Source organism: Rissa tridactyla, chromosome 3, assembly GCF_028500815.1.
Source record: "Rissa tridactyla isolate bRisTri1 chromosome 3, bRisTri1.patW.cur.20221130, whole genome shotgun sequence".
NCBI lineage: Eukaryota > Metazoa > Chordata > Aves > Charadriiformes > Laridae > Rissa > Rissa tridactyla.
This window is the reverse complement of record NC_071468.1, coordinates 110,140,840-110,164,741: the sequence shown is the minus strand read 5'-3', so window position 1 is coordinate 110,164,741 and position 23,902 is coordinate 110,140,840. Positions and strand designations below refer to the sequence as shown.

The 23,902-nt window shown below is 42.3% G+C and overlaps 1 protein-coding gene and 1 long non-coding RNA gene across 4 annotated transcripts in view; one reads left to right on the top strand and one right to left on the bottom strand.

Annotated features, from left to right (window-relative positions):
* Positions 1 to 12,136: 12,136 nt before the first annotated feature.
* LOC128906740 (uncharacterized) lies at positions 12,137 to 13,572 on the bottom strand. Its single transcript, XR_008465305.1, has 2 exons — positions 13,211 to 13,572; positions 12,137 to 12,326 (listed from the first exon to the last, which is right to left on the bottom strand). It is a non-coding gene; the product is annotated as an uncharacterized LOC128906740 (long non-coding RNA).
* Positions 13,573 to 13,644: 72 nt separating this feature from the next.
* ADAM17 (ADAM metallopeptidase domain 17) overlaps positions 13,645 to 23,902 on the top strand; it is a 36,212-nt gene continuing 25,954 nt past the window's right edge. For all 3 annotated transcript variants that reach the window (XM_054194548.1, XM_054194547.1, XM_054194549.1), the window contains exon 1: positions 13,645 to 13,912. In XM_054194548.1, coding sequence (XP_054050523.1) covers positions 13,816 to 13,912 — 97 coding nt within the window. In that variant the 5' untranslated portion in view covers positions 13,645 to 13,815. The remainder of the gene's footprint in view (positions 13,913 to 23,902) is intronic.

Genomic DNA, 23,902 nt, shown 5'->3' with positions numbered 1-23,902 from the left:
GAGGCTTGCACAGTAAAAACAACTATGTAAGTCTAATAAACTCATGCAATATAAAAAACTGCTCAGGTTTACCTACTATCATATATGAAATACCTTTGCATTAATAGGAGCAAGACAAGCAATATACATTTAGACATCTTACAAAAACATCTCATATTTAAACTGTTTCTCTACATTGCACAAATTGCACACGCATTTATAAAATACAGCCACTGGGTTATGTTTTCATACTTTACTGATTAGAACGTTTTATAGCTTAACATCACACCTGCGTTGCTTTTATCACTAGACAATGTTGTCAGCCTCTACCAGGGCAGATATTTTAATAAAAGTAGGCTAGTTTCAATAACGCTTTAGAGTCATAAAACCATTAAGGCTAGAAGGGACCTCTGGAAATCACCTGGTTCAACTCTCCTCTCAGAGTCGGTCCAACTTCAAAGTTAGAGGTTCCTCAGGGCCTTGTCTTTGAAACACAACACTAAATAGCCCTAATAGTCTACAGAGCATTAAAAATATTAACGCAGTCGGTTGTTCTCACTAATCCAATAACAGATACATTAGATTTATCCTGTGTTTAAACTCAGCCACTATACTTATTCTGTCTCACATAAACAGCAACTTAGCTGTTTTTCTCTCAAGATCTTAACTGATTTTATTTTTATGCTATCTTCTTTTTATTTTAGACCCCTTATCGCCGAAAGACGGTAAGTACAAATATGTTTGTATAGTCAGTGGTGGTGTTTCTATTCTGGTGAACTATCGTTGCATTCTGAAGACTGGGGCTCGGTGAATTATGCTTTAGACTGCTATTATTCAGATACTTAGAAAAGCCAATAATCTGTATTCTTAAGGGAAAAATACCTGGATTTGTATCAGCTGTGGTGATATGAGAAAACATGTCCAACAGCAACACACTAACGTTCAACTGGTTTAATTTTGTTCTAATTGCTTTAGTGTTTGTAAAAGGTCCTGAAAAGTGATGTTTTCTTTAATCTCAGTATAATTGCATAAAAAAAAAGCAGCAGCACATCCTTGTTTACACTGGCTCCGTCAACATTTCTCATCAAAAGACATAGAAGAGCTGTCTTTTGGACCAAAAAGATGGTTTAATTTGCGGGGCACAGTCTGCTGATCTTACTAATTCCTCGTGGGAAATGAATCCTACAGCAAGGCCTCTGTAAGTACAGCTGGAAGATGCTGGCTGTACCCCTGATCAGCCTGTAATCCTGCTGGAGATACCCAATAGGGATGACCATCATCACAGGAGCGCAGACACTGCTGCCCAAGGAGTTGTATGGAGAACACACACCAACTCCTATGTAAAAGATAAGCGGAGGCCCATGGTATTCCATCACAAGTGTTACCACCTGTGTCTGATTTTTCTCAGTCAGCTGTCTTTGGGGAGTCTTTGGAGACAACCCAGGAATTGGAACAACTGTAGACCTTGATTCTGCATAACTATTTACACTTTTCCCTGCTTTTCATTACACACATTTGAGAAGAACACAAATAAGTGGGGAAAAAAACAGCCAGCCAATGAAATAAACTATGGATGTACTTAAGAGTTCAATGCAGTTTAATTACAAATACATACAAGGACAAACCATATTCAGCACTGTTTCACTGGTAAAACTGGAACAGTTTTTATGAAGCTCAAAAAGAAAAAAGCAGAGGAGAGGGAGGTATCAAGGGAACAAGTGCAAGAGCAAAAACACTGATGGCAGTACAGATTTTAGGTTTTTTTCTCTTAAACTTTTTCTTGGTCACCTTATTGACCTTCTCATCTTTCATGGCCCTCTTTATGGCCTGTTTCAGGGTCTTTCTTTGCCCTGGTCCCATGGGGTCAGCTTTTCTCAGCGTCCCAGAGGAAGCAGGAACAGTCACCCGCTGCTGATTTCTGACAGCAGAATAAGTTTGATTCAGCTGAAGCCAGGTATACAAGTGGTGTAAGATCAGAATCAGGCCTTCTCTGTTTGTCTTAGAGATACGAACTGTATCCTTTGAACTGCATTCTTGATGATATTTGTCACACACTTCCTCAGCAACTTCAAAAGCGTTTGAGTCCTTTGATTACCGTGCCGTTTACCTAGTATCTTAACTAAGAGGCATTTGCTTGGAACAGACATTCACTCAAACACTCCCTTTATTATCTTTTCCCTGAAGTGCAAAAATACTTTCATTTACCAACAGCCATATTAACATCCCTGGTTAAATATAAAGGAGTATTCTTTTGAGATCAAAAACGTTAGAAGAGTGATAACAGAGTATGAGTTTCTGTCCTAGATTTGCAGTAAACTCCCTGCCTGTGCTTGCTGCTTTAGAGAACCTTAGAAACTTCCTGCCTACCAGTTCTTCAGCATTCAGTATGCGGTCACATGTGACAAACTGGAGCTCTAAGTATCAATCTCGCTTTTCATAAAGAAAATTGTCTCTTGTCTCTAAGATAATCACTTAAAAATGGGTCTAGCGCTGTGCTTATTTTCAGGTTATTTCCCAGTTCTTTTAAACTGGTGCTTTAGGTCAGCAAGTGTGTAATAACTATGACTACTTGGCACTTACATTGCATACTTAATGTATGTCAATATCCATTGGAAAACTAATTCCCACACAGAAAGGTGAAGAGACTTAGCCAAAGGTCTCCCCACTTCTGTAGAAGCACCTTGAGTTACTTACGGCTGAAGGAGTATTTTGGCCAATGGTTTCCTTGCTGTGCCCCATGAGCCACTGGTATGGGCTCTGCAGAACCACATGAAAACACGTTTTCAGGTAGAATTTTAATAACAGGGTACAATAAGTTTTGAGAGTTGACTACACTCCAGTGGTCCAAACCGTTTGGAGGCTGCTGACCTAGTTTTACATTTATGATTACAGAATCACCAAAGTGCTCCCAGGTGCCTTATGACGGCACAGCTGTGTTACCAGGGCAATTTAAGTCACAGCTCAATGAAAAAGCTAGCTCAGTGGCATATTTGCTGAGCTAGAGAGCATACCTCTCCAGGTTTTTTTACTACCACTGCGCAGGGTATACTTCCAACCAAACCTGCTGATGTACAGGTAAGCCAGGAGCAGGATGAGAGCCTGTGCAGGTGTAGCAAGGGAACATGCCTTCTAGCAGCACTCTCCTGAAGCAGAAGTGTCCCCTGGAAGTATCCTTTGTCTTCCTGTTGTGTGTCCCATATCAGATCTAGCTGGTGAGCAAATCACGGAGGAGTGTTATCAGGTAGGGCTGGGGAGTGGCAATTGTATGAGTCACATTTTCAGCACATGGAACTGAAAGGCCTGCAGTGGGGACAGAAATGAGGCACCATGAAAATGAGAGTTCAAAGGCATATAAATACAAAGACATATAAAAATAATGGTTGAAATCTCAGCTGATGGGCAGGTGACTCTTGAATCGCATGTAGGTCTTAAGCAGTTCAAGCGCGGCTCCTGCATCAAAGCTCCATCACGAGGATGGCTAGTTTGGGTAATCTGAACCCCAGCTGCTAGATGAAGTGAGCCAGCTAGCGCTCCCAACATCAGTAGGCTGCCTGCAAGTCAAAGACACACACAGACCCACTTTGCAGTAGTGAACTGGTGTCCCCGATGCAGCCTGCTCACAGAGATTTCCTTTTCTCTTTGGAAATAGATGGCATATGCAGATTCTGGTCACACGAAGACTTTGGTATAGTGTTCATAGACCCAAGGCATTTGGTGAACTTCTTTCCTTTGCAAAGAAGAGAGCCCACCTGGAGTACTGCGTGCAGTTCTGGAGTCCTCAGTACAAGAAGGACGTGGACCTGTTGGAACGGGTTCCAGAGGAGGGCCACAAAGAGCATCAGAGGGCTGGAGCACCTCTCCTTTGAGGACAGGCTGAGGGAGTTGGGGTTGTTCAGCCTGGAGAAGAGAAGGCTCCAGGGAGACCTTATTGCAGCCTTCCAGTACCTAAAGGGGGCCTACAGGAAAAATGGGGAGGGACTCTTTATCAGGGAGTGGAGCGACAGGACGAGGGGTAACGGTTTTAAACTGAAAGAGGGGAGATTTAAATTAGACATTAGGAAGAAATTCTTTACTGTGAGGGTGGTGAGACACTGGAACAGGTTGCCCAGGGAAGCTGTGGATGCCCCGTCCCTGGAAGTGTTCAAGGCCAGGCTGGATGGGGCTTTGAACAGCCTGGTCTAGTGGGAGGTGTCCTTGCCCATGGCAGAGAGGTTGAAACTAGATGGTCTTTAAGGTCCCTTCCAACCCAAACCATTCTATGATTCTATAAATCCTCTTTGTCTTGCTCCCATAGTCAGCAGGACTATTTTGTCTGGGAAAGAACCGAGGAGCTGGATCCAGATTTCCTGCTCAGTGCAGTCACACCTACTCAGAGTGTGAAGTACTTGCTAGCCTGGAGCAGTAATAATTCACACTTACGTTGCTCAGATACCAATGAGTTTACAGGGTCAAAAATAAATGAGGAGAATGAAACCTCTGAACAGGTTGATAGCTTGTTGACACTGAGGGCTCAGCAAAAAGCTGCTTGCATTCCTCCAGTTCTGGGGCAAATGGGTTCATTCAGCCAGTGGTGGAAGTTAGGATAAATCTGCTGCAGCCACCTGCTGCAAGGTCATCATAGGAGATCAGAATTTCTTCTTCCTCCTGTCCTGGTCTTGTCTCTCCATTGAGGCTTTCAAGATGGTACCCAGAGGAGCATTAAGACAGACACACAACTTCTCATTGTACAGGAGGAGAAGCACAGCAGATTTTTTTCAAGGGCACCTGATTCTGCAAGAGGCTCTAGGCTCCTGTTTTCTCCACAGAACCCAAAGAAGATGCATGTTCTTATTTGCTTGGCTGAGGCATTTGACTCTTTTCAAACAACTCTCAGCGATGTCACATTCACAAGTGTGGTCTGCTGCGGCTCTAATGGGGAATACCACACAAAGTTTAACGCTTCTTTCCATGTATTCCATGAATTGCTCTTACTTGAGATCTTGCCAAAAAAACCTAGATGGCATTAATCCATTCCAGCACAGTCTCTCTCTAGCCCACTCTTTTTCTGTTTCTTTATAATGCAGATTGTACTGCATTCAATACATTAAATTTTCATAGCATGTTTAAGTATGCATTTACACTTAAATCCCATATTCCCAATATAGCTTGTGAGAAAAAAAAAAAACAAACCATGCGATCCAGGAGTTCCACCTTGCAACTCTCACTCATGAGAATAAACCTCACTTGTGAAGCCACTGAATACTGATTTCAGAGTTTGCTCAAAAGAGTTTCCCGTACAGTTCTAAGCCTATACAGGGACTGTTCATATGTGTATACAGACATAGATATATATACATACAAACAAATACATGGCCAAAGCAGTCAGCATCAGGTAGATTCCCAGCAGATCTTTCCAAATCCAAATGTGTGCAAATTTAATCAGTTAAAATTTCTACTAATTTTTTTTGCAGTTCAGTAGATGTTCAGTTGTCCAGCTGCCAGGTTTTGCTTGGGTTGCTGCAGTATACTGGCAATCAGTTCCCTCTGTGTCTCATACATCAAAATAGTACAGTTGGAGACTAGCCCACATTTCAGTACTTCCCAAAAGCTCCACATTAGCTGCTTTTACATTAACAATACTTCCTGGAGATATATTAGCGTGATCAAAAATATTGCCCAGAAGGAGTACATTTTATCTTACTCGATACTTATATTCTCTTTTCTTCTATTAGATTTCAAATCGGACAAGGTTTTTCTTAGGAGAGAAAAGAGAAACAACAAAAATATCTGATGTCCTCCGAAAAGCAGGAGATTAGTACCAGAGATGTTAACTTTTACCAGTGTCTGTTACAGCTGTTCTCTGGAGAACATTACAAAACCTATCAGTTTGAAATTTGGTCCAGTTCTTTTTGTTTCGTTTTTTTTTTTTTACTGTACCCATGAGTGTAACCAAACAACTGCACTGGTGAAAAGAAAATCTGGTACCAAACAAAGCTAAAAACTGGATCCTTTGAACTTAAAAGGAAATATGTTGCTCTGTGACATTTACACGTTTATAAATATAACCCCAGTGCTGACAGTAGATTAAAAATTACAAATAAGCTATCACAATGATCAAATAGAATAGCATGTGCCCCTCCATCAGACATTGCAAGGTCTTTTCAGGCCAAATTTTGTGTGCACAGTGGAACCAGGGGCCGCAGGACCTGTTCACATCAGCATTGATGCGAAAAGAATTGCCTGAATTGCTTAAAATTATTTAGGATGAGATTTAAAACGCCTTCCTGCTTCCATTTAAAGCAGTGTCAAAGCTCGGGTTCTCTGAACAGGGCTGGGACGCCTGTGAAAGCACGAACCACCTTGCCAGGGTGCATCCACAGATGTCTGTAAAGGTGAGAAAGGCTGGTGTAGAAACTATGCAGCAAATCATAAAGATGAGTGTTTTATATTCATCGTCCTGTCATGGAGCACTAGAAAACTCTGGAAAACTGAATGGCTTTGTCGTTGGCACATGATGGATCTTAAACATGTATGTCCAGTTCTGAGACAGTAGGAAGCTTTAAATATAGAAAGGTGTTTTCTGTTTCCCTTAAGATCCCTATTAGGACAAAAGTCCACCAGTCATATGGCAGAAGTATCATCGTTATTGACACATGTAATTCTACATAAACACATGCCACCTTTCCTAAGAACTGGAAAGGAATAGATGGAAGACTGGCAGCACCATCTCCTGGCAGATATAAGAAATAGGGACCACTTTTGTGTCAGAAAGTAGGGCCAAGTAATTTCTTTGTGGCTTTTAAGAAGACTGTAGCAGGAAGTAACTTCACAAGAGTGTATTCCCTCCCTGGGAACATTAACTTTGATATGCTTCAGGGAAGAAATGCATTGTGTGTTATTATAATTATGGAGAACACATACTCACAATTATGAAGAACAAATTCAGGTTCCTTCTACCTTTAAAAAATCTCTCTCATGTTGGCCTCCCTACTTCCCTATATATTGTAGTAATAGCAGATTTCAAAATTAGCACAGCAGGTAAGTTAGCCCAGTTGCAGCATATTAGCGTAGTCTTGGAAGACCACAGAAGACCACAGAAGTTCCCCATAGTCAGAAAATAATGGAATATGTAGATTTCAAGAGTTGTAGCCAAGTTTCTGTCTTGCTGAGTAGGTAGGGGAAATAGAGGGAAAAGACTATTAATACTGGAAACTGCTGGATCATTAATGTGGAATGCTATTATACTTATTTAGAAAGTGACAATGGGCCAAAAAGCACTAAGCGAGGGTGAGGCCTTTGGAGTAATGAAAGGCTGTATGGAAAAAAACATCTATGGAAATAAAAGGAGACTAAGTCAGATGAGTTGGTGAAAGACAGCTATGGAAGAGAACAGAGGAGAAAGCAAAAAGAAAAAGGAGAGGAAGAAAGGGATTCTGGAAACGTCTACATTTTTTTTCTTGAACAGTACAGAACTGGTAAGCCACAGGATCTCATTTATCAGAACAGTCTCAATCAGCAACGGGGAGAAGACTTAAGCTCATCGATCAAAATCTAAATATACCAGTCATCTTCTCTGTTAACTCTTGCAGATCTGTTCTTGGTATTAGGTCCCACGTTCCCTGGTATTAAACAAACACAACGCCCTCCTTGTGTTAACACAAGCATGGATGATGGCTTGCTGTTGGGGGTTTTTTTGCATGTTTTGGAGGTTATTTTACTTTGAGAAACTCCCAAGTGCTTTTAAGGAATTTTTTTTGCAGATGATTGTGAAAGTGGAAGAGACTTATGAACTCATTCATTCTATCCTCCTCCCAAAGGAAGAACACTCCTTGTAAGTCACCACGCTTCCCAGGACTTCGCCCAACTTAGACTCAAAAGCCACAAGTAATAGGGGATCCAATGATTCCCATGGGAAAACATGCAGCTTTATGCAGCCTACCATCTCCCACATGGGTGGGGTGGGGCTCTGCTTATCTCTCTAGCTCAGAACCAACATCAGGCCATTTTCCTCGGGGCATCATTTATTATTCATACATTCACAAAAGAAAGGTAATCCTCATCCTCCTCCAGGGCCTGCCACAAAATCTACCTTCCTTTCTAAGTGAATTATTAAACTGTATATTTTAGGAATCACTCTGGTTAGTGGGCTAACCTCTTCTGTCAAATACTTGTTTTAAAGGAGCTCTTCTTCTGAACAGGGTTAGCTGTCTAGTTAGCTGTCTCTGCACTCCTCTAGCTTTTATTATTTACACATTTTACTAGCTATATGTATTCAATCCTTTTGTTTATTTTTTTATTTAATGTGCTGTACTTGTAATATTCCCCACCAAAACACACTACGTGCTATTTCCCATTAATTTGTAATCATATCCTATGTATTTATCATATCCTTGCTTACACCTTAATTACATTAATAAAATGGCTCAAATTCCTTAATGGGGGAAGAGAAGAATGTATTCCTATCAATACTGGGTATCAACACACTCCCCAAGTGTTCTTGTACTGGACACAAGATGATACGTTTGTATGAATAAATAAATAAAAAATCACACCCAGACATGCCATCAAACTAGCCTACTGATACAAAATAAATTATTGTTATTAATGTGGAATAAACAATATTGATAAATCAATTTAACTTTTCCTAATTACTATTTACTGTTTTGCTATTATATTGTCTAAACGCCTTGATCTAACAATTCCATTGTGCTGGGGTCTGTCAAAACACAAATCACAGTCGATAACCCTAAAAATATTTACAAGCACTCAACTTTTATTGTTAAGGTGTCCTTGTGAGATAAGAAGTAAATAGAAGAAACAAACATATTCAGTGGGAAAATTCAAGTGATAACAAAAAAAGAAACCTTTTACCTGGTTTTCTGTATCTTGCTTTGACAAGTTAGAAAACAGTGAGAGATAAGAAAGTCCACCCCTCAATAAAAAAATGATCTCTACTGGATGTCTGCTGTTCAACATATGATCTGAAAATAGGGATAAATAGTTTGCAGATAAAACAAGACTATTCCAAAAAGATCCATCTAAAGTTGATTGTAAGAGTTGCAGAAAGATCCTGCAATATTAAATGAAAATGACATCTGATAAAATGGCAAATGAAAATTAACGTTTATAAATGCCACGTATAACCTTTACCAAATACTCACAATGATGAGCATTTGTTTAGTTGTCGCTACTTTGGAAAGAGATCTTGGGCTGCTGGTGGAGTATCAACTCCCTGAAATCTCAACTCAGTGGAAGTCAAAAAATAGGAAAGTCACTGGAATTAAGACATGAGCAGAGGAAAAGGATATATTAGATACTTCAGAATGGTTGTACTATATCTGAAAAAATATAGAAAGAGATAACTAGAATAAGCACAAATATGGAATAATTACACACAAGGGAAAACTAACTGAAATAAGAATTTTCATTTAGGAAAAATAAACCAACCTCAGAGTGTTACGACAGAACTCATGAATGACATCAAAGGAAAGAGTTATAAAAGGCATAAAACCCAACAATAAATCCTTTTCAAGAGGATTTGAGAGGATTTCAATAATCTTAGTGTACCAAGTGCCAGAAGCTTGCTAAGTTCTAAAAGCCACCAACTGAACTGTGTATAAAAGCAGCATAATTATTACTTGGAGGTAATAAGGCCATAGTGGAAAACCTAAGAGAACTTCCTGTGTCTGTGTTCCTCTGCTGGAACACTTCATCATCAGCCTTCTCTCCGGTCTGTTTCAAACTGAAATGTTAATTTAAAAAAAGGTTCATGAATTAACAATAGGCAAAATGAACAGTAACTGATTCTCAAGACTAGGTGGTGTTCATCAAAGGAACTTGAGGATGCAACAACTGAAATTCTAACTGTGGTGTAAATTCTTGCTTAAAACTTTCTTGGCATCTACGGAGTGGATTGTATCTGTGGCAGTGTGCTCTTCCCTTTTTCCCCCCCCGGCTCCTGCTCAAGCCATGGCCATCAGCGGGAGTTGTTATGAGTTGCACTTGAACTGTGGGAGATGGCTGGCAACATAACCAAAACACTGTCTGGAGTGGGAACCTAGGTATCTTGTTCCCATGAGAATATGACTATAGGTCCATTATCTTACTCCATAAATAGCGGACAGCCCAAGAGCCCTTTGAGCTCTCCTGCACGGCAGCGGGCTGCACGACAGGATCTCCCCTTGAGTGGGGACGCTCACTTAAGGTTCTTCTCCTCGAGGTTGAGAGATTCCTTGCCGCAACAGATTCTCGTAAGTGACTAATAGCATGCTAAACTTTGAAATCTTAGCTAAGGGATCTAAGGATTGATTGCGCATATATAATCCTTTAGACATAAACCGTTGACCAAGTCTGGGACTAGGATTGGATCCAGCCGCACCTAGACTCCTCTCTGAGAAGGAGTTTAGAAAGCAAGGGGGTGCTTTCTGAACCTCGTGACTCAACAGGAGGGTCTCCCTGAGAGCTCGCCTGACCCTGGTCTCTATGCAGTAAATGATCAAGTGTACTCTGGCATCGAATCTCGTAAAACACTGTCGCATTCACTACTAACTTTGTTAAATCACTGTTTTATGTTAATAAACATTTCACTACTCTCTTACAAGTGAAGTTATTCACTCCGCCCGCGACAGTATCAAATGTTCCAATATTTTTTAAAAATGTTTCTAGGTGAAAGCTGGAGAACTACTGACCTCTGCACAGATTAGTAGCAACTAGAATTAACGCGTACATGGACAGATAGGATTTACTAGGGAAAGGTCAATGTCTTTTTTGTCAACATTGCTTTTGCAAAGAGAAGTCTGGCCTTCTAAATTTGTTATGAAATTTTCTGAAGGTGTCAGCAAGCACTTGGATAATGGGATTGGAGAGAGATGAGTTGCTCAGATTTCTGAAAGACTTTCAACACTTTTTTGCCAAAGGCTTTTAAGGAGACTAAGCAACCACGGGATAAGAGAGAAGATCCCTGCATGGATTAAAATGTGGTTAAAAGACAAGAAACAGAAAAAGCGTACATGGTCACTTTTCACAGTGAAAGGGAGTCACTAATGCAACTTCACATGTCTGTGCTTATTCATAAATAATTTGAATAAGGAGGTGAGGAGTGACGAGACAAAGCTTTTTGATATGTTACTCATGGAAGGAAAGAAAAGGCGTGGCTGTGAAGAATTGCGGAAAGACCTTTCAATACTCGGGGCTCAATTCCCCACACTTGTGCTGTACAATATGGGAGACATCTTAATGGTTCTGGCACAGGACCTAATGGAGACCCATGCTCTTCTGAAGCCTGGGTAAGATGCCCTGTGTCATCTGAAATAGAACTAGACACCTACATAAGGGCAACCGAACTGAGCCTTCGGTGACTGGCAGTAAAATGATAGATGGTTGTGAATACAGATAGATGCAAAGTAACGCACGTGGGGAAAACACACTTCTACACTGTGTGTAGGGTAACAGTGTCTGAACTGACCATTACACTTCAAGAGTAAGATCTTGGAAATGTAATGTTATTTCTTTTTCACTATTTCATCAACAGCACATTGAATGTTAGAAACATTGAGGAACAACATTGAGAACAAGACAGGGAATAACGTTATGACACTTTAAAAATACACTGTACGCCCCTATCTTGAACACTGTATGCAGTAACAGTCCCACCACCACAAACTGAAATAGCGGAATTGGTAAAGTTCACAGAATAGCCACAAACACCTTCCATTGAAAGAAGAAATAAATGTCACTTGAACTTGCCAGTCTGCAAGAGAAGCCTTGCCAGACTGGAAGGGGATCTCATGGAGGCTATGAAGTGATGACTAGCATAGAGAAAGCAAAATTGTTTACTGTCCTTTCCAAAGCAAGAAGGAAGGATTATCAAATGGTGTCATGAAATGCCAGGTTGAAAGCAAAGAAAGCGATTCTTCATACATACAATTACACTGTGGAACTCCCTACTGCAGGATGTTATGGATGCCACAAGTTTACAAGCGGTAGAGCGTCAACAGGACAAATGTCTGGAGGAGATACATTGAGAGCTGCCAAGGAAGAAGACATGGCCGCTGATTTAGGGAGTCGGTAATGCAAATTGGAAATTCAAAGCGGGCCCACTGGAAGCTTCATCAGCAGTTTGGCCTCTTATAATCTTCCCATCTTTGGAGACAAGAAACCAGGAGACATACACTCTTGCTTTAAGTCTTATGCCTGTCTTTATGTTCTTACAAAAAAATGAATACAGAATAATTTTATTCATGCTATAGCTATTTAAGTATTTCAGGTTAACTAATGAGCAGTGTGGTAAGAAGCAGGATGGTTGATGGTGCTGTTTTTTCTCCATTTTTGCTGAGTACATCGCTTGCAATCATCTTTGCTAGAGGCATCTGCAAACAGATAAGAGATCAAGCTGATTTCAGAAAACATTAACTGGCACACGGCACGGCTGTAACCCAAGTAGCACCTTCCTACATTTTTATTGCAATAAGGTGTGTTGTTCAGGAACAGCTGACACACGGACCTACCACTCATCATTTGCACCTAATGCCACAATCCTCAGTTGTGCTAAGAAAACTACACAAAACCTAGCAAAGTGTTGTTATGGCTTGAGAAACCCACAACAATTTATCGTAATTTAGACAATTATTCTATCACGCGATGAGCCCTCCCCACCAGGGAGAGGGAACTGGGGAAAAACAAGGAAACACAAGGGCTGAAATATAAATATATTTAATAGGATAAGACTAAATAGTTAACAGTAACACTAAAGAACCAGTACTGATCCTGATACCAATATAACATATACAAGGATTATACTCATCCCATTCCATCAGTGGGAAGCTGTGCACTCCCAGCAGTTGACAGTAAACGTCGGACACTGTGAGCACTACAGCTTTGGGAGGAGGGGAAGGGCCCAGGGGTCCGGCACTGGGGCAAGCAGTTCTCTGGACCGCCGCCATCAAGAGAGAGAGAGAACTACACGGCAAACTTTCTAACTTATATTGAATGTGACATTCCTGGTATGAAATAACCTGGTATGAATAAGTTGGCCAGCCTGGGTCAAATGCCTGGGTCTCACTCCTCCTCATCCCTGCATCTACTGACTCGAAAACACTGAGACCTTGAAACCCACATACCCTATCTGGCTACAAAGTAAGTATTTTCACAAATTCAGATACTAGTCTTCTAAAACTGCAGTTTTCCCAAGCATCACAAAAGAAATTAGTCCTGTTTTGCTCAAACCTGGACAACTGCGACTAAAGTCACTCACATGGACTCAGAGGAAACCACATTCTGCAAATTGCCAACGTAACTGTGTGAGACACCACTGTGCGTCTGCGAAGATGTGACAAGGCTGGAATTCCCCTCAGGGCCGGCCTGCATCCTGAGCTCTCCCCAAAGAGGGGCAGCAGAAAGCCGGAGCCCCCTCCCTTTCCAGGGGAGCAACGGAAGGTCTCTGCTCCCTCCGGGAAACCGGTAAGGGCGCCAGGGCGAGGATGTCCCGAGAGAGCGAGTACACTCGGGGGGAGAAACGCTGCTCCCCGCGCCTCACGCGCTCACACCGCGGCCGTTGCCGGGGAGAGCAGCCGCGGTGGCACCGCCCACGTCGCGCCAAGGGCGGGCTGTCCCCACCACCGCCCCGCAAGAGCCAGGCCCCCGGCCGGGCCTCGCCTCCCCTCAGCGCCCGGCCCCACCGCCTAAGATGGCGGCCCCGCCCGCGCCCACAATGCTCTGCGGCTCAGCCGCCGCGCTTCCGGGTGCGGGCCCAGGAGGGCGGCGGGCCCGGCATAGCGCCAGGGGTCGCGGAGAGCGAAGTTTCCCCGACCGGATGCGAACGAGCGGGCGGACGGAGCAGGAGGGAGCCGCGCCCGGACCATGAGGCTCCGACTGTGGCTGGTCCCTGCCCTGGCGTTGCTGTGGGGGCCGGGCGGGCTGGAGGCGCTGGGGCGCCCGCCGCGCCGGCAGCGCTACGGTGAGGGGCTGGGCGGGACCGCGGCGGGCGCGGGACGAGGGGTGGGTGAGGGAGAGACCACGCCGAGGGCCGGGGTAGGCTCCCCATCTCTGCTCGGGGGGGGCCCCCCGTATCTGCTCGAGGGAGGAGAGTGGGGAGGGGGGTGTGGGGCATGGCCAGCGCTGTGGGGCGCCGTGAGGAGCCAGGGGCCTGTGGCCTGGCTGAGCGCCCGGCTGGAGGGCGGCCCCTGGCCGGGGACGAGGCCGCGGCCTGCCGCCGTGGTTGCCTCCCGGTGGGTGTGCGCCGGGGAGCGCAGGGCGCCCTGGAGACCGGGTAGGCCCCGTCCCCTCCCGCTGTGGCGGTGGTTCCCCCTTCAGCTGAAGGCATGGCTGGTGGTGGGCGGTGTGTTTGGGGGTCGCTGCGCTCTGCAGAGGCGTGGTGAGACCACTCTTCGCACCAAGGTCTGCTGAGGAGTTTTCCTCACGGGAGTTTGCATTACATTAGAGCAGGATGATCATATAAATGGCTTCCCTTCATAGTTCTGGTTGGAGAGTCACCGTTGCAGAGAGAGCCTGAAGCTATTGCAGCTGAATGTGACTTCTAGAAAGCTTAACATGGAGGAGTACCGTTGTTTTATTTAACTTCTGTAAACTTAGTTTTGCATATAAGCTTTTACTTCGGAGTGAAGAAGTTGCAAACTTCTATTGAATAAGGAAAAGCTTATCACCGAAATGGCAGTGAGCTGTTGCGAGAGGCAATAATCAGCTCTTACCCAGTCAGATGTCCTGTCTCCAGTTGGTGCAGCCAGTGGTGACTGCTTCAAGTCCCCTTGTCTTTGCTTAGATCTCTCAGCAGATTTCCCAACAGGTGTCCGGGCTGCACCTCTGTCCCTCTCTCCCACACCTGAGGTGGAGACTTGTGGTTCTGTGGAGACCTCATCAGTTGGTGACTGCAGGGAGCTGGGAAGGAATAGGATTCAGTGGTGGACGCTCCAGGAAGCATAACAGAAGCAGAACAAACACAGCATGTCCTTTCAACATCAGGCAGGTCAGGGAGCTCCTCAAACAGAAGTTGCATCTTGGCCTGTCAGATTTTTATGTCTTCTAAGTACCTATCTGCTTTGAATTTGTGTGATCTTTATTTGATAGTTTTTGTATTCTTGGCCTCCGTACCGTCGTGCCTGGACTATGAGCTCTTCTGTTTTTTTGAAATACTGCATGGAGGAAAAACTCCTTTCTTGTGTTTCTGAACTTTGATCATTTCTGTTGTCAGAAATGGTCAATATGGAAGAATTATTCATTTTCTTCACACCTTTAGTGACTTACAGACCTATGTAATTTGTCTCCTTTGTAATCTGTCTTTTTTATATATATATAAAAAAGTTTATATAATAATCCTTAGTATGGGAAAAAAATCATTACTTTATTGGTCGTTACTTTTGTCTATACACTTTTTATTTGTATTGAATTTTTATTTGAGGTGTATGACCGGACTGCAAGGCAGTATTTGTGATACAAAGGTACCATGGATTTATAGTGATGAATGCTTTTGGCTTTGTTTTCTTCCTGAGTGGGATTTTTGCTTTTTTTTTGTTGTTTAGTAGTCACTCTAAGATCTCTTTTCTTTTTATTTTTTTTTTGAGCGGTAATAACTATGCTGAAATACTTTGCTGCATAGATATAGTGAGAATTTCTTTTCCTTGTGTTATTTTATACACTGAATTTCATCAGACTTTTTGTTCTGTCATTCAGTAATCTAAATATATAAAAGCATTTTGTGAGGCAGCTTGAAAAATCCAGGTGTGCTCCATTGTGTTACATTTACCCACATGCTTCATTCTCTCAGAAGAGCCAATATATACGAGGCACTACTTCCCTAGTATCTTATTTAGCCACAGGTCTAGTAATTCATGCTTTGTTGTTATTATTACTTTTTTGTCAGGTAGGGACATCGAGTGTATTTGTTGATTAGGCTCCTAGATGATACCTGGAGTGGAAACTGGTCCTGCACTTGCCACTTTTCAGGCTGCCTGCGGCAAGCCCGGTAGTATAGTACTTGGATACCATGATTAGTAGTTGACCAGTTTAATTTTTTCAGTGCTTTGTAACTCTTGGGATAATACATTCATGTCCCGTTGACTTCTTGCTTATTTTTTTGTCTTGTTCTGAAGCCTTTTCTTGAGTCTTGGTCATCCTATCAAGACTGGCTTTCGGGCATCTTTTTAGTCTCCTCTGCAGTGAATGCTAAGGTCAATTACTCTCTTACTTTTTGCTACTGGCCTTTAGCATCCATTCTTGGGGTCATCTTTGCAGCTTACTTGTTTTACAAGCCCCTTTGATAATTTAGCTGGGTGGTTTCTTTTGGTATACAAAAGCTATTTCAGGTACTAGCCTTATGCCTTTTACAAGCTGCTCTTCAAATATCTTTGCCTACTTTACTGTGGTTTTATGTTCATCTTTTGCTGGAGTTCTGTTGTCCTCATCTTACGCACAGCTTGGTTTTCTGAAATATCTTCTTTTCCTTCTAATAATTTCAACTGTGCTATTTTGAGAGCTCTCTCTAACCACAGAGCTTGAGTTTTGTGAACTGAAATCAGATTTCTGGCAAGCAGTATCTTTAAGGAAGTTTCAAGGATTACCATTTTGTGATTTCTATTAAGAACTTTCTTGCATGTTTCTCTAAAAGTTCAGTTTTTCAGGAAGGAAAAAAATGATTATACCGCAAAGAACAGAATTTGTCAAAAAATAGAATAAGTAGATATAAAGACATGGGTTATTTCCCAGCATTTTTCAGCTAAAGTAATCTTAGGGTGTGGTGCTCCAGCAGTCTAAACTGATCTAAATTGGGACTGCCACAATCCTGGCCTCAGCTTTCTGATCCCTTCCCCATTCCTGTGAGCACATTCATGGAGCTAAGCTGCCTGGCAGTTAATCACTTTTTTTTTTTGGTAAGGGGTAGGGTGTCTGCATTTAGGTGTTTTCTGTTTGTGGAGTCCACTCCCTGGACTAGTGCACAGCATGACTGTCCAAGTCCCTGCCCTGTGTGTTGGGGGGTGGTAGGGGTTGTGCTCAAGGTGAAGGATGAACGTAGGATGGTATCCACCTTGGTTTGTTGCCTTTAGATGATCTGGAAGCGGTGCTCTTTTTAATAATGTTGACAACAGGGATTAATTTCTGTGAGAAGTGTGACTACTAGTCAATACAATGACTGTCGTTATAGTTTTACCTCTGAAAAATTAATGTTAAGTCTTTTAAAATTTTTCTTTCTGTTGTTGTTTATCTTTGAAGATAACCTTTTATAACTATTAAATATTAATGCTGTTTGTCTTGGAGCTCAGAGATATCTGAATGATAACAAGTCTTAAAGTACTTGAAAAGAGTAGCACTATAAATACCCAGCTTCAGTGCTGTTGAATACATCACTGAATATATCTAAAAAGCTGCTTGAATCTGTTTTACAACACAGTGGTATTAGTAGTGCACTGCCACTAAGCAGCATGTATCCAGGATTGCCCAGAATAGAGTTGATATGTAAAATGTGTCTTACTCTACCGTTATCTGTTTTGGATGAGATCTTTTTATCACAAGCTAAGCAGGGAAATAAAGAAATAAGATAGCTGTTCCTCTCCTGGGCAGATGCTATTCTTTGAGTCACTCACTGGTGGTCTTTTTCTACCTATTATATTGCACTAATAAAATCTGAGGCAGGTAACATGGGCCTGAGTTGTTTTTCACTGCTCAAATACCACGCAGAACTCAAAACAAACTGCATGAGCTAAAGAAATGACACATCATATACGGTTTGGTGCAAACCTACGTAATGTACATCAAAAGACTAGAATTTACAAGTTGTTGTAAGTAAAAAAAACAAATGATAGTAGGGTTGATGAACAAACTGGGGGAGCTGAGTCATACAGAGGGCAGCATAGAATCATTCGCAGTCAGTTTTGAATTCCGTTTCACACTTGGTGTGACAAAGCGCAGGAAGTCTGTAAGGCCAGGAGCGTAACTGGCTGCCAAAGAGTTAAGGGGTGGGAGGTTTAGTTCAGTGTCAAGAGCATGCAGTGAGATAATTAGTGACAAAATCCTTATGCAAGATTAAATTTCATCCTTCTGGACTGAAGCATCTGTAAGAGACTAAGGCAAGACCTAGATAAGGACCAAATGACTAATTTCCCTACCATAGTCTGCCAGTTTTGTTACTGTTTCTTATCCCACTTTAATATCCTTTGAAGCAAGATTTTTTTTTGATCTATTTTGGATTGAGTTGGTTTTGCAGTTTGACTCCTCAAGCCTAACTAAGGTTGCATGTGTATGTTGCCATGCACTATGTGGAGGAGAATCCACGGACATACAAACAAATAGCAGTATATTGCAGTGTGCGATACCTGCCCAGGATGCTGTGGGATTATTTCAAAATCATTGTAGAAATTTGTAGATGCAGTGTTTCCATAGGTGGTATTACAGCCTAAGTGATAACGTTACAGTCTGTCGTATGCTTTGTCTCCATGTAAGCAGCAAATGCTTCATATAGATGTGGTCTTATTGAATGCAAATTATCAATGTGATTTTTTTTGTGTTGTGGATTGGCCACCTATTCTGTGGAGGTACTTAATATCAAGGTTTTAAAGTACTTTTCTCAGGTTTGTTTTCTTTTGTTCATGTGAATCAGTCAATGTTTCCATTTCCAACTAAAAAAAAAAGAAAATGTGATAAAAGCGTAATTCCAAGAGAAGTACTCAAAGTCAAGAAAGTGAAGTATGTCAACACTAGATTAAATTCTAATTATTAAGAATTATTAAGAACATAAGTGCTCAGTGTGAGTTTGGTTTTCAGTGCTGCCGGTTTGGTCTGACCTCTAAGCAGCCAAAAAGGAAAATTCTTGTTTGCATTTAAGATTTGTGGTGGTTTTATTTTCCTTTACCCTCACTGTAAAAATGGAGAACTTCACTGCTGCTGTTTGTTGCTGATAGCAGCAGTGACTCATCTCGGTTTCACGCTTCTGCTACTCTGGAATTTTTTTTGTGTGTGTGCAGAAGCCCCAGTGTGGGTTTCTGCTCTGTGGCTGGAAGAGCCGAGCAAGGAAGCGCAACCAGCCAGCCCTTCAGCACAGGGTTCTCCTGATTGCTCTCTAATGTTACACCAGGATTTAATTATGTGTTTAGTAGTCAGGAGAGATTTATCTTTGAGATAGAAGTTTATATTTAACTTCTGTTATAAATAGGTTGATTTCCCCCCCTGGCTTTTTTATAAACTGCAGGAGTTTGAGTTTGCCTGTTTTCCAGGCTGATCAAGGGAAGTCCTTTGCTGTGTGTAATAAAAGGTTAACCAAGAGCCAGGTTTCTTTAACAAAGAGCAGTACATCCTGCTGTCCTGTTCTACAGATTTCATATGCTATACTCAAACTTGCCTGTTTTGGGGATACCCTGCAACCCTCTCAATGGTTCTGATGGTCTTCCTGGTGTCTTCTGGTCTTGCAGGTTTGTGAGACCGTACCGCTTGCCAGCCTGCAGCTAGTATGCTTTTTATCCCATATTTATGTCACTTGTGCCCTGCATCTCTTCACAATATCCATCCCTGTCTTCTTGTGCTACTCCTAATATGCATTATTTGTACTTTTTTTTCCTCCTTGCTACTTGCATTTTTAACCTGTGTAGGTACATGGACAGGGGGGTGGGATGGGAAGGGGGCTCTGTTAGGCGGGGAGGCACCTATAGCTGCTACCCGCTTGATGCTGATCTGTAATTATGGAGCTGTTGAACAAGAACATGGTATCCCTTGCATTCCCTGGTTTCCTTTCTCACCTTTTCAGATAGTTAATGAAATCCTAAAGCTCTGCCCCTCAGTGCCTGTGACGTAACTTGAAGTTTGGAAGATTGTGTCTGAGTGAGTCCATAGTCATATCCGCAAGGAGAAGAGATGCAGTCAGATGGCGAGAAGGGGTTGGTCTCACATGTGTAGCCCAGACAGTAATTAGTCTCTATCTAGAATTGGTTCCGCTCAAACTTATTTTGTGACAGAGCAGGATTTAGTGGTGTGGTATCTAAGCACATCTAAGTAGTAAGGCTGACAGTTTTTGGAGAGCCAGACAAATGATCTATTTCCAGAGAAGACTACATCCTGTGACTTGGCTGTTCTTGTCTGCAGGATATGTGAAAGCATGTGGTTTTTGGGGTGGTTTTTTTTGAGCATCAAGTCATATGATGCTGTTCTGGTTTAAGATGAGACAGCTGTATTGCCCTGGTTTCACTTTGAATATGAGGATGTTAATTCAGTGGGCTTCCTTATGTTTTTTATAATGTCAATATTTGAGCAGGATATTGCTTTCCCCCTCCAAAAAAAGTGCTTTCTACTTTCACTGATAGCACAGACTGAGTTAATAAATCAAGTAGATCAAACAGAATAAATTTTGTTCCTCACTGGTCCCTATTTAAGATGTGTTTAGTGAAGGAGAAAATTTGCAAGGTTGGAAGTGTGTGAGGTAACATGTAGGAGTCATTGGGTGTATTCGGCTGTACTCAAAACCATCAGAAATAGCAGTTTAAATATCTGTATGACTTCTGCTAAACAGAATTTGCACCCTTAAGGAAGTGTTTGTGCTGTTCAGAAACAGATGTCTGTTTTACTGTAGGGGAAAAAAAACTTCGGAGTAGTATAAGCGTGCAGCTGAACAAGTTTTTTCTAAGACGAGCTAGAGGGTGCTTTGTAGGTTAAGTTTTCGTGGTGCATTTCGCTGGGCATTTCTCAACGTGTGATAAGTACAGAGTAGTTTAGCCTGTGTAACTGCAGGGAAACTGTACTATGGAGTAGCTGGTAGACAGTAAATAGTCAGCCTACCTTTACCTCCCAGTGCGAGGTCTGTGTAACCGTACCCTGAGGCTTTGTCTGTGCTGGTGACTAACTGGATTCGGTCACCTTGTTTTCTCACGTGGCTCAGCAAGTTTGGTGCAGCTGGGATCAAGTCAAAAACATGCCTTTTAAAACATTCAGCAATGCTGATGTGGCTGGCCCTTCTTACTAACAGGTTTGTCTAGAAATGTCTTTAAACAGAGTGTAAACCTTTATCCTGTTATGTTTTATAAGCAGTCTGACGTACATTTAGTTCTTACTTTCAGCCTGTTTCTCACACAACTTCTGTTCACGTATACTTGATGAGCAAAACAGCAGCCACTCTTTGGTGGAAACAAGTAAACACGATTTATCTAAACTGTTAAAAGCATGGGTTGTTTCACATGGGATAAGCATTTCAATTCACTTTGTTTTCCGTCTTTGGCAACGGCTCTGTACCAGATGTACCAGAGAAAGATGTAACAGCACGTGTAATGAGCTGTTACGGAACAGCTTTCCCACAGATGGATCTTCTCAATGCATCCTCTTCATCAACAGTCTCCTAAAAGCAGTGCAAACTGTTACGAGAAGGTACCCATAAACATTTAGGCATGACTGCATCCTGCCTGGTGAAGACCATGTGTGTGCCCAGTTGAGATATGGATATATTGAGGTATGAATACATTGGCCTTCTCCATTAGCATTCCCTGGAATGGTGCTCCAGTCAAACGATCCCTCTGTATTGCAGCCAGTAACCGACTGTTACCACAAACAGCGGGGCAGCTGTTTTGTGTGTGGTGATGGAGACTTGCTTTAGCTCTTATGGTTAAGGTTGGAAAGACTCCAGAATGTGTTCCAAATTCTGACTGAGGCTGTGAATTATATTTGAAGTGGCTGTATTTGGTTACTTTAATTAAAATATTTTTATGTATAAAGAGGGTCATCATCTAAATAATAATAATAAAAAAAAGTAATAGCAATAAAGAATATGGAGCCCTTCAATCATTCAGTCACTCCCCAGCTGAATCAGAAACATTGTTATTAGCCGCTCAGAAGCTTTTGTTAAGCATTTGGTATCCATTGGAAGTCAGCTCAAAATTAGTGCGCAGATGGTAGTCAATGAGTGCAACACAAAATACAGGCTGGAGCCCTTTTTTCAGACTTGGAGGTACCGACGATTTAACAGTCACACAGCAAGCTCCTCCCCAAGCCTGTTTGCTGTGCTTGTTCTAGGGCTGCTCTCTGTAGGCTTGCCCTCCCATCCCAGTGCTTTTTGACAGGAGGTTTGTTTCTGCTTTTATTCCCTTTGGGATGGTTGGAGAAGTAACTGCAATCTTTCCTGCGGACCCCTCTGATGCTCTTGTGGTCATTTTTAAATCTGAAAGTAATATTTTAAAATATATTGGGTTTTGTGTTTTAAGTGGAGACATTTTCTATCATTGGATATTTGTGAAGAGAGTTTTTTAAAATATTAATTATATCTTCTGGATTAAAACTTCATGCTTCTAGATAAGCTTAACCTTTCTATAAATACTGCAGTTCAAAAGAGTGCTTGTGAAATGGCTGACTTGCCACATTTACTTGTTGCTTTCCGGGCAGTAGGCTGGGCGTGAGATCATGGGAATTTACTGTTCTGCTTATGAAAGCTGAGCTGGTTGGAGAAGGATGCCATTGGTATTTCAATTGGTAGCTGAGCACTTGAAGAGAAACCTCCTCTTTTAAAAAATATGCGGTGGGCTCTGACTCAGTGAGCTAAGCAGTTGCCCAGCACATTCTTGAGCTCTTTGCTGCTGGAGCACCCTGCTGCAATGCGTACTGGCCCATAATTTACTTTAAAGATACTTTGCTGTGTCTCCTAAGTTGCAAAGTGTAGTGGCGATTGCCTTTTAGCCTCGAAATGAGGTGGAAGAAAAGGAGGAAACAGTTGGTGAGTTCAAAGCTGGGGACAGAGGTAAAGTTACTGCTGTGGATTTCTTCTTGGGGACTTTGGGGTTATCGTCTGTGTCACCAATGTTCCTTCCCTGTTTCTCTTACAAACCTGAGATGTGTTATGGTCTGGCAAGGTCATGTCCCCCCTCCTCCAGGGATCAAGGCGCAATGAGGTGAAGGCTGGCAGTCGTAAACAAACAAATATTCATGATATCCGGATGAAATTTAGGTCTCCTGCAAAAAGAGAGGAATGCAGAAATCTAGGAGGGGGCAGAAGGGAAGGAACCACAGGAAAGTGGTCTGGGAAGACCTGAGTCAGCTCAGTGCTGTTGAAGCCCCTGGGAAATGGCTGTTGGGCCATAGTGAAGATAATGAGGAAGGAACGCCAAAAAGATTATTAAACTTGAATAAAAAGTAGTCAAGTATATGCCTGCTGTGGCTCCCATCCACAGACTGCTGTACAGTTGGACTCTGTACAGTTCTGTTTGTTTTCTTTTAAATAATGACACTTCATCTTTTATTTTCAGTAAGCCATGACCATGGATTCATTTTCATGGTATGAAAATTTTACAGAAAAAATTTGGTTTGAGTGTGTAACCAGTATATTTTTTTCCACATCCTTCTGATACCTGAATTAGTTCACAGATTTATGTCTAGCAGCAGCATGTCTTCAGCCTTTACTTATGTCGCAAGTAAAATTAAAAGCAAACAAATTTAGGAAGGGTAAGAGGAAATACGAACAAGTGCATTCTTGTTTCAGGGTTACAGGAACTAGGAGTGTCCTGTGCTTCATTTGTTACTTTAACAGAATCATCTTACTCATGTTCATCAACTCTGTAGGTCTTGCTCTTGCTACCTTTCCGGTGTCTCTCTGAGGCATTTCTGGAAGGGCGTTTGTGTGTAGTAAGGTGGAGCAGGGCTTCTGAAGTTCTCCTTGCCTACCAAATAAAAGAACGTAATTTCTTTAGCAGACTTCTCAGGTCTCTTGCCATGAAACTGGGACATTTTGTCTGGCCACGGTGGCAGCTGCATCTTGCTTTTTGGCATGACCCTCCTCCTGGTTCTGGGCGGTATTTTGGAAGCAGAGGTGGAAAGGGGCAGGAGGAGTAGTGTTTTGCAGCTGGAATTGTGCCCCTTGGGCAGACCTTGTGCTTGGCAAGTCCCCATGTCAGCAAGTCCCAGTGTCAGTAAGTCCCCAAACAGCGCAGGAGTGGTACCACACCTCTCTTGATTCATGGCCCACACACTTGCTCTG